At 38.6% G+C, this 10,845-nt stretch overlaps 1 protein-coding gene across 4 annotated transcripts in view; it reads right to left on the bottom strand.

The window, feature by feature from the left end:
- Window positions 1-1,424: 1,424 nt before the first annotated feature.
- Window positions 1,425-10,845, bottom strand: part of dnajc6 (DnaJ (Hsp40) homolog, subfamily C, member 6) — a 132,986-nt gene continuing 123,565 nt past the window's right edge. For 3 of the 4 annotated variants that reach the window (XM_063064144.1, XM_063064145.1, XM_063064142.1), the window contains one exon: window positions 1,426-3,634. In XM_063064144.1, coding sequence (XP_062920214.1) covers window positions 3,533-3,634 — 102 coding nt within the window. In that variant the 3' untranslated portion in view covers window positions 1,426-3,532. Of the gene's footprint in view, window positions 3,635-10,845 lie in introns of all 4 variants that reach the window. The other variant, XM_063064143.1, reaches the window with a different exon arrangement.

Below are 10,845 nucleotides of genomic sequence, written 5' to 3'. Positions count from 1 at the left end.
CCTAAAATCTGGTCACCACTCCTCTTTCCATCTCTCAGCCAGCTTGTAGCCACATTACATCTCCTTTAATCCTGAACTTGAATTCTGCAAACAATGCACATCTATACTCACCTCATTTTACAGATGCACGGCAGACAGCATCTCAACAAGCTGCATCACTGCATTGCATCAGATCTGCAGAGTGGTGCACAGGAAGGCTCTGCAATGGGTAGTCAAAACTGCCCAATGTATCACCTGCACCAAGGACAGAAAGGTGCTGAAAAAAGGCCAGGAACATCATGAAGTATCCCACTGTGCTCATGGACTGTTTGTCCAACACCCATCAGGAAGGAGGCTACATAGCATCTTTGCCAGAACCACCAAACTCAATAATGTTTACTTTCCCCAAGCAGTAAGACTCTATCAACCCACTAAACCACCCCACCACAACCCCAACCACCACTACTTTATCATTTCCTGTCAGAAACCTTACATACAGACACTCCTGTGCATAGTGCCACTTTAATAACATGCAATTAATATATAAGCTATGTATTTATATTTATTGTTTTTTTCTATTATTATTGTGTTCTTTATCTTTTTTTTGCTGCATCAGATCCAGAGCAACAATTATTTTGTTCTCCTTCACACTTCTGTACTGGAAATGACATTAAAGAAGGCTGAATCACAATATATGGCTTTTAAGCATCTTTTACAAGGTCATATATCTCATCATCAATTACATTACACTAAATATTAATCCCTTTCCTCCAAAATTGGGAACTGAATTGTTGCGTTTAACCACCACCAGAAATTTTGTTTCCAACCATCAATTCCCAGAGGATGAAACCTCTGCAGTTATATGTGAAGCCAAGATGAACTTCCATCACCCATTTTTACTTCTGGGTTAAACTTATCTCCAAGTCATTTGTCTAGATGTCTGGATGGCCATTCTGGTAACATTCCAGTCAAGGGTCCAATACTCAATGATATAATCTCCATAATCACTCTGACTAATGTAGAACTGGACAAAGGTATCATGCACCTGTGAAGGTCAGCCATATCTTGTTAATTAATTTCAGAATTTTTATAACAAGGAATTAGCAATCAGTAATTGGAATGCCAGTTCACCATACCTTTAGAACAATGATCCTTAGTCCATGACCTTGTAAAAATAAAACTGATTCTGATAGTGCACCCTTAACTTGCTGAATATATAGCTAGAAAATGAAGGATACATAATCCCTTTTGCACACTGCATAGCACTTTTGGTGTAGTTTAAATTTAACCAAAGATGTTTACAAAAGCTTCTGAAAGGTGCCTATTTTATAAGAAAAAAATAATGAGCAAGATAGGAAACAAATTCCACAAGACTGAAATAATAAATTGTATTTAAAGAGCAATGAAACAGTTAGAACCATTAACAAAAGACAGAACATATCTGAAACGCACAAGACTTTGAGAAAAGGTTTGCAAATATTTACAGAAACGGGTTAACATAACAGAACTTGGCTTAAATCCAGGCAAAATGAATAATCCACACAAACAATTGTCCATTCATCATTGATACCAAGTTATCTTGGATGACCGGCCATTTTGGACTTTCATTAATTTCCACACTACTATCAAGAGCCATACAAAATGGAGCACAACAGCAAGCACAAAGATATCCAATTAGACAAGATCATTGGAGCCATTTGCTCTGATCATGTCACTGATGATTGCTTGATTTAAAAATTGTACGTGATTACTTGACAATCTATACTTTTGTGAATGGTTTTAATGTTGCTTTACTGTTACGTTAGTTAGAGTAACTTTGATTAACACATTCGAAGGAATCTGACTTTCTTCGAAGAAACTCCCTAATCCACTGGACTATTTGGATCTTCACATATAATCCTTTCTGTAACTTCAGAGTTTCTTCAAAAATATTCAGTGTTGGAGGAAAAGCCAAGAATTAATTGTATTTGCAGTGCAAATCAAACAGTCAGCGTTCAGCAATACACACATTTATTTGTTGTCAATAACAGGCAGTATTATGTACAATTTATAATGAACATAATTTAGAATTTAAGACATTTTCTCAACAGTCACATTTCATACAATGACATCAGATGTAACAAAGATCATAATGAATTTAACATTCAATCTATGCTTTCTTTACATTCCCCCACTCACCATCTATCCCCGCCCCATCTCATCCTACGAACACACAAGTAATAAATCAATGTTAATCGGACATTCCGTAGACCGTATATTCAGGCATAAAGACTAAATTGTGAAGCTCCTGTACTCTAATAACCATGATCTGCATGATTCACAAAAGTGCATAGACAACAAATCTTTTAGTGTTCTGCTGTATCACAGACTGTAGAATAAAGCATCTTGGGGGGAAAAGGAAAATTCAAACAGATTACATGATATATACAAACAAAATGGCATATTAAATAAAATATTTTGAATAATGCTGTAGAATTAGGATTTCTCCATTAAATTAGATAATAAGGACATACTTGAAAATGGAATTCTATATTTACAACTGGTGCTCATGATATCGTCTAGGGCCTATTTGCAGCCACTCTTACCTTGACATTCCATATGCCAATTAGCTTTTATTCACAGCTTTTCTCATTTTAAAATAGTGATTTTCGCTCCCTTTTTTTTTGCTTACTTTGCTTCAGCAAAAGAACCAAAGGAAGCTTTTGGTTATTTTGGCTTTGACAAAGCACAAAGTGAAGTACAATTTTAAGCATAACTATTTGCCTTATGTCGTTTCCTCTTACTGCTATGAGGAACCCTCATCTTGGCAATGGCTCACAGCAGCATTATTAATAACTGGAGCTTGATATGTGAGAGCCACAAGCACAGTTCCAAACCATTGTGTTTCACAATACAGCATAATGTAACAATCCCAAGCGGCTATTAGGCAGGACACTTAATGAGACTGCAAGTGAGTAATACTGATCAGTACTATCGGGAATTGAATGTGTGAGATGATGATTCCAGATGTATCATAAAGCTTGTTGCTTTACCTAGACAAGGTGTTTAATTTTTCTTTACATATACACAGACTTCGTAATGTTACATTGTCCAGCAATTAGTAACAACAATACTAATACACTAATTTCAAATGGTGTGAAATGAAAAGCAGAACTTCAACATGATAAGTTTCAAATTACATGCAACATTTTTCAGAATAAAGAATGTAAATATTAAGATTCGGGCAGAATGTTACAAATTGCATTGCAAACAAAATTAAGAGGAAAGTAATCACAGAAGGGGTCAATTCTTATTTTTATAAGCCCCCCAAAATTCATGTAGTGAATTTTTTTCAGTTATAATTTACTTTTAACAAAACCCCATGTAAAAGGACTTGTCACTGAAACAAGAATAGCTTGATTGAATGATATATACTCAATTAATTAGTAAATGAGTGCCTGTATACAGATTTACCAAGGGAAGGCAGTATACATCCACATTAAAGCAAAATAGGAACTAAACATTTAACACAGTTAGAGTCAACAGTAAATACCGGCAAATTGTTTGCATGAAATTAGTACAGAGGCTTTTGGCCTTGACTTTCAAATTCTGACCAGGCATCATTCAATTCCATGAATATCATCTTGGCATATTGTTCATATGGCTGACCAGTGGCCTGTGAAAATAAAATGAAAATACATACATCATATAGAGAATGACACTGAAAACCATAACCAGCCATACATTAGTGCCAGTTTCTTTTACTCTCTTTTTTCCCAATCCAGAATTCTAAACTCAGACAGATGATTACCTGCAAAAATTATGATTAGAAAATGGTTAGTAATCCCAAATATTCTTCACAAGAAGAAAAAAAGACAGGATGACAAAAATGACATTAGACTCTGAATATGCCAAGTTCTTTCATTTCAAATCTATCCCAATTATCTTATAATCAAATATAATCTATTTTATCTTGAAAGAAGAGTTCTTCACCTTACATTTATCTCCAGGCTTATTTCACAGGCTGTCTAAATTCACAATGATAATTTCTTGAGTGTAACAGTATCATCATTTATTGTTGATAATCAACTTTTGGAAATTTAAGAGATGTGGTGCTATTAGAAATACATCATCCTTTTCAGCCAAAGCAGTTAAATCTCACACACATCACTTGTATCATTCCAAATCCAACACATTTTTAATATGCTAAGACAAATCACTTTAAATTGCTGTAGAAGTACTTTCACCAACTAGACTGGAGTAGCTCAAGAAATTATCACCACCTAAAGACAACTGAGGATGAATACCTATATTCACAGAACTAATTTCTTCTGTTAATTATTGGCATCAGCACTCCCAAGCTGGAAAAATAGTGTTTTCAACAATTCTGACACAGGACAGACACACAAGACAAGCAGAGAAAGCAAACATTTGTGTGAAAGAAGATATTAATTGTAATTTTAAGGATTGTTTCATGTATGCTTAGCCAAGTTACATGAAATGCCTACTAGAAGAGAGTTTGAAACCAAAACAAACACAAGTTTAATGACAGGGTATCCTTACACTGACAAATTTGGATTCCTGCCAGGATGCATCTTTTTATCAAGTTAGAGCACCTGTTCTTACATCCTGTTAATGTTAATCCAAATCCTTATTCATAGATGAATATGCTTTGAGAACTACTGTAGATGCCCCAGCATTCTGAGGGCATCAATCCACTGGTGAAGCAGAATAACCTGTCACTCAAACATGGACAATAAGCTTATCTCAATACGCAAGGATGAGGCACCATAGCTGACCAGGTGCCACCAGCACTCTAAGTGAGAATGAGTGAACTTACTAGGGGTGATTGATAAGTTTGTGGCCTAAGGGAGAAGGAGTCAGTTTTAGAAAACCTAGCACATTTATTTTTCAACATAGTCCCCTCCTACATTTACACACTTAGTCCAGCGGTCATGGAGCATACGGATCCCTTCTTTGTAGAAGTCGGTGTCCTGGACCTCCAAAAGTGGTCCACAGCAGGGGTGATTGATAAGTTTGTGGCCTAAGGTAGAAGGAGATGAGTTATTAACTTCAAACTTTCTGCATAAACACTCAAAGAGTTGAACTGCACGTGCACGTAAGCAGAGCTGTATAACTCATCTCCTTCTACCTTAGACAATAGACAATAGGTGCAGAAGTAGACCATTTGGCCCTTCGAGCCTGCACCGCCATTCTGAGATCATGGCTGATCATCTACTATCAATACCCGGTTCCTGCCTTGTCCCCATAACCCTTGATTCCCCTATCCATAAGATACCTATCTAGCTCCTTCTTGAAAGCATCCAGAGAACTGGCCTCCACTGCCTTCTGAGGCAGCGCGTTCCACACCTCCACAACTCTCTGGGAGAAGAAGTTCCTCCTCAACTCTGTCCTAAATGACCTACCCCTTATTCTTAAACCATGCCCTCTGGTACGGGACTCTCCCAGCATCCGGAACATATTTCCTGCCTCTATCTTGTCCAATCCCTTAATAATCTTATATGTCTCAATCAGATTCCCCCTCAATCTCCTTAATTCCAGCGTGTACAAGCCCAGTCTCTCTAACCTCTCTGCGTAAGACAGTCCGGACATCCCAGGAATTAACCTAGTGAACCTATGCTGCACCTCCTCCACAGCCAGGATGTCCTTCCTTAACCCTGGAGACCAAAACTGCACACAATACTCCAGGTGCGGTCTCACCAGGGCCCTGTACAAATGCAAAAGGATTTCCTTGCTCTTGTACTCCATTCCCTTTGTAATAAAGGCCAACATTCCATTAGCCTCCTTCACTGCCTGCTGCACTTGCTCATTCACCTTCAGAGACTGATGAACAAGTACTCCTAGATCTCTTTGTATTTCTCCCTTACCTAACTCCACACAGTTCAGATAATAATCTGCCTTCCTGTTCTTGCTCCCAAAGTGAATAACCTCACACTTATTCACACTAAACGCCATCTGCCAAGTTTCTGCCCACTCACCCAGCCTATCCAAGTCACCTTGAATTCTCCTAACATCCTCTTCACATGTTACACTGCCACCCAGCTTAGTATCATCAGCAATCTTGCTGATGTTATTCACAATGCCTTCCTCTAAATCATTGACGTAAATCGTAAACAGCTGTGGTCCCAATACCGAGCCCTGTGGCACCCCACTAGTCACCACCTGCCATTCCAAGAAACACCCATTCACTGCTACCCTTTGCTTTCTATCTGCCAACCAGTTTTCTATCCATGTCAATATCCTCCCCCCAATGCCATGAGCTCTGATTTTACCCACCAATCTCCTATGTGGTACCATATCGAATGCCTTCTGAAAGTCAAGGTACACCACATCCACTGGATCTCCCGCGTCTATCTTCCTGGTTACATCCTCGAAAAACTCCAATAGATTAGTCAAGCATGATTTGCCCTTGGTAAATCCATGCTGACTCGGCCCAATCCTATCACTGCTATCAAGATATGCCGCTATTTCATCTTTAATAATGGACTCTAGCATCTTCCCCACTACTGATGTTAGGCTAACAGGGTGATAGTTCTCTGTTTTCTCCCTCCCTTCTTAAAAAGTGGGATAACATTAGCCATTCGCCAATCCTCAGGAACTGATCCTGAATCTAAGGAACATTGGAAAATGATCACCAATGCATCCGCAATTTCCAGAGCCACCTCCTTTAGTACCCTAGGATGCAGACTATCTGGACCTGGGGATTTGTTAGCCTTCAGTCCCATCAGTCTAATCATCACCATTTCCTTCCTAATGTCAATCTGTTTCAGTTCCTCTGTTACCCTATGTCCTTGGCCCATCCATACATCTGGGAGATTGCTTGTGTCTTCCCTAGTGAAGACAGATCCAAAGTACTTATTAAATTCGTCTGCCATTTCTCTGTTTCCCATAACAATTTCTCCCAATTCATTCTTCAAGGGCCCAACATTGTTCTTAACTATCTTCCTTCTCTTCACATACCTAAAAAAACTTTTGCTATCCTCCTTTATATTCCTAGCTAGCTTGCGTTCATACCTCATTTTTTCTCCCCGTATTGCCTTTTCAGTTAAGTTCTGTTGCTCCTTAAAAATTTCCTAATCATCCGTCTTCCCACTCACCTTAGCTCTGTTATACTTCTTTTTTAATGCTGGACTAAGTGTATAAATGTAGGAGGAGACTATGTTGAAAAATAAATGTGCTAGGCTTTCTAAAATTGACTCCTTCTACCTTAGGCCACAAACTTATCAATCACCCTTCGTAAATACCTAAGCTGGGTTTATAAAGTCCTCAATCACTTTACCTCAAAGAAAATATTTAACATAAGACAAAATTCACAGAGAATCACTTTCACTCAAACACAGGATAATCAAAACTTAATCTATATCACTTTCTCAGGATATTTACTTTACAGTCCTAATGAAAGGTCATCAACTTGAAAAGTTAACTGTTTCTTACAGCAGCTGCTAGATTTTGAGCATTTCTAGCCTTTTCTGAAATTACCAGATGTTACTGACCAATTTATTCTTTCAGCAATGAATAATTGATCTTTTTCATCGTCTTTTATTTTAAAAAAAGATCCTCATTTTAATCATCCAGTGTCAGCATATACAAAATGTGGTAATATACGTTAACTTTTCCATAATGTAAATTAGCCTCATCCTCAACCGAAAACATCTCAGAGTATTGTTCGTGAACTACATCATTTCTATATACCCTGACAATCATTTCCTTGAAGTTTGGAAACACAAGTCGCCTTTATCTTTCCAGGATCAAATTCCTTCTAGGAGTAAAAAAAATATTAGCTATTCATCCACACTTGCACTTGGCCATAATCGTCCACTGTGCTTTTGCAGAGCAAATTCTTGTCAGTCAAATATCTGAACTGTGTAACACCCTCTTCGGGGAAAATTAACATCAAGGTGAACATCTTCATGTCTTTAACCATATTGAAAGACACACTGGACCGTGGAAAATTGAGACCTGGAAATGTAAATCAATCGTCATAAAAATGAGGATGTAAAATATTGAGAGAGGATTAAAACAATGGAGTGAGAATTTTAAAAAAAGTTAAATGCAATAACACATAGGAGCAGAACCAGGCTGCTCAAACCACAGTCTACTCTGCAATACCATCATGGCTGATTTATTGTCTCTCATCCCCATTCTCCTGTCTTCTCCCTGTAACCTTTGACACTTTTACTAATCAAGAACCTATCAACTTCTGTTTTAAATATACTCAAATATACTGCCAAATCCAGTTCTAACCACATCACATGACATAATGATAATGACAAAACAGTGGTTGGTCTTGTCAACAATGATGAAACAGCATACAGGGAGGAGGTAATGCAGCTTGTGACAGGCATAAACACAACAGCACGAGTCTCAGCATGGACAAGATTAAAAAAATGATTGTGGACTTCAGGAAGGTGCAGGCTGGCCATTCCCTACTGCACATCAACAGCTTTTCTGTGAAGAGAGTCAGGAGCACCAAGTTTCTTGGTGTGCACATTACTGACAATCTTACGTGGTGCCTCAACAGCTGCTCCTTAGCCAGGAGAACACAGGTACACCTCCACTTCCTGAGGAGACAGAGGAAGTGAGGCTCCCCGCACCCCCCACCCTTGTTTTATTGTAATAGTGCCAGTAACATTATACTGTCTTACATAAACACTTATCTCACACTTTGTCAACTTGTCAATCTTCAGGCCATGCGCTAATATGACTGTGACTATGTGCTGTTTGTGACTGCACGTGCTGTGTGTGTTCAGGCTCAAACAGGTTGCCAGTAATTTTCCAATGAGTTGAGTTTGTATCTTTGATGTCAGTACCCGAACTTCATGCCATCCAATACATCTGAGGCAGGAGGATTAAGAGGTGCTGTATTAAGAGAAAATGAAAGGAGGGATGCACCTCGATGTTGATGTAGGTGGTAATTACCCAGGAACAAACAATATAAATGGAATCAGCTCTTAATCATCATCCACCCTCCAACTAATACCAATCGATCATAACTCCTCTCAGTTGAATATCACTTAGAGGTTGCAAAGGCAGAAAACATTCAGGGCAAATCAGTAGCAGCAGATTACAGAGAAAATTTGACATATTGAACCTGCACCTGTTGGTAGAGAAATCAACATAAAGAAACAAATTTACCTCATATTGTCCTCAGACATACATATCACTTGCTTACCTATCTGAGATAGTCTTGATAGGAATGATCACCCTTGAATACTTGGGAAGAGAAAGTTTAAAACAGTACTTGCTTCCATCAAGTTTGCTTGTACCAAAAATATGCACTATCATCTTGCAGAGAAGACTTAAGGATGGGTCAAAAACAAGGCAATCATGAAATGTTACAATCACCAGTATAATTGTGCATTGCCCTTGATTGTGATCTCATAGTGAATCACGTTCTCTTGATTTTGCCAAGAAACCAAATTTGGTCCAATAGTAAGTCACAGATACAAGAATCTAAGACATAGGAGCAAAATTAAGACAACCAACCCATTAAATCTGCTTTACCATTCCATCATGGGTTGATTTATTATCCCTCTCAACCCCATTTTCCAGCCTTCTCCCCATAACCTTACACCCCCTTACTAATCAAGACCCTATCAACATCCTCTTTAAATATACCCAATAATTTGGTCTTCACAGCTGCCTGTGGTAATGAATTCCACAGATTCACCATCATCAGGCTAAGGAGATTCCTCCTGATCTCTGTTTTTTTTGAAAAGCACAAGGTCATCAACAAAGCAAAGTTATCTGACAATTAATGGAGAATCAGAATAAAACTCAAGCCCTAGCACATCTGGTCAAAATCTGTACATGATCAGCTGGCAATGAATCTTAATAGGTGACTTGAAGCTATATATAAACAAAAACACACGGAGGCTGATGAGTGTCTTCAGGCAACGTCATAGGCTAATTGTACTCAACCTATTTCCCAGAGATTCCACGGTTCGAAGTGCTACTAATTGCTATAATCTGTTTTCTATAATACTTGACTGGACTCCATACACTCCAGTTATATCATCTCATGACAGCTGAGCTGTTTAATTGCACTATAGCCAGCTTTTTCCTTTCCAGCTGTAATATTGGCATCTACTGGACAAAATCTGAAATTACACACATGCATCCTGCTCCTAATCAAATCAACAACGGGCCAAGCAGCCTGCTTGAAGGGCATCAAGTAGCAACTGCTCACCAACACAGTTTGAACACCAGAATTTTTGCTCATCTCAGCATAGCCTGATCCAGACCCAGAAGTAAAGCTGAAAAATGGAGACAGCAAACAACAGGAATTCTGCAGATGCTGGAAATTCAAGCAACATACATCAAAGTTGCTGGTGAACGCAGCAGGCCAGGCAGCATCTATAGGAAGAAGCGCAGTCGACGTTTCAGGCCGAGACCCGAAGGGTCTCGGCCTGAAACGTCGACTGCGCTTCTTCCTATAGATGCTGCCTGGCCTGCTGAAAAATGGAGCCCTGGTAACAGTAAGCATGTTTGACTGCAAGCCCATGGCAACTGAATATGATATTATGGAGCCCTACATTCCTAGAGATCAAAGTTAAAATTCAACAATTATTGGACATGTTGCCAAGTGATGGCAGTGCCTGAAAAGCCTTACGCAACAGCTGAAGCTCCAGCATACCAGTTGGGAAGAAATGATCATCAATAACAGAAGAAAATCATCTGATCTATTTATCTTCAACTACATCATAATCATTGAATGTTCCCACATTTATCTGCATCTCAAGACATCAATGGCTTAATCCTTTCAGCACGTTGGGTTTTAGAAATGGGAAGTCAAGTGACTCCTTTCCAAATCATTCCTATGTTTACAAAATTGTTAATGCTTTCAAACCTATCACTTACCTGGAT

Source organism: Mobula hypostoma, chromosome 12, assembly GCF_963921235.1.
Source record: "Mobula hypostoma chromosome 12, sMobHyp1.1, whole genome shotgun sequence".
Lineage (NCBI taxonomy): Eukaryota > Metazoa > Chordata > Chondrichthyes > Myliobatiformes > Myliobatidae > Mobula > Mobula hypostoma.
This window is presented reverse-complemented; position numbering and strand designations above follow the sequence as displayed.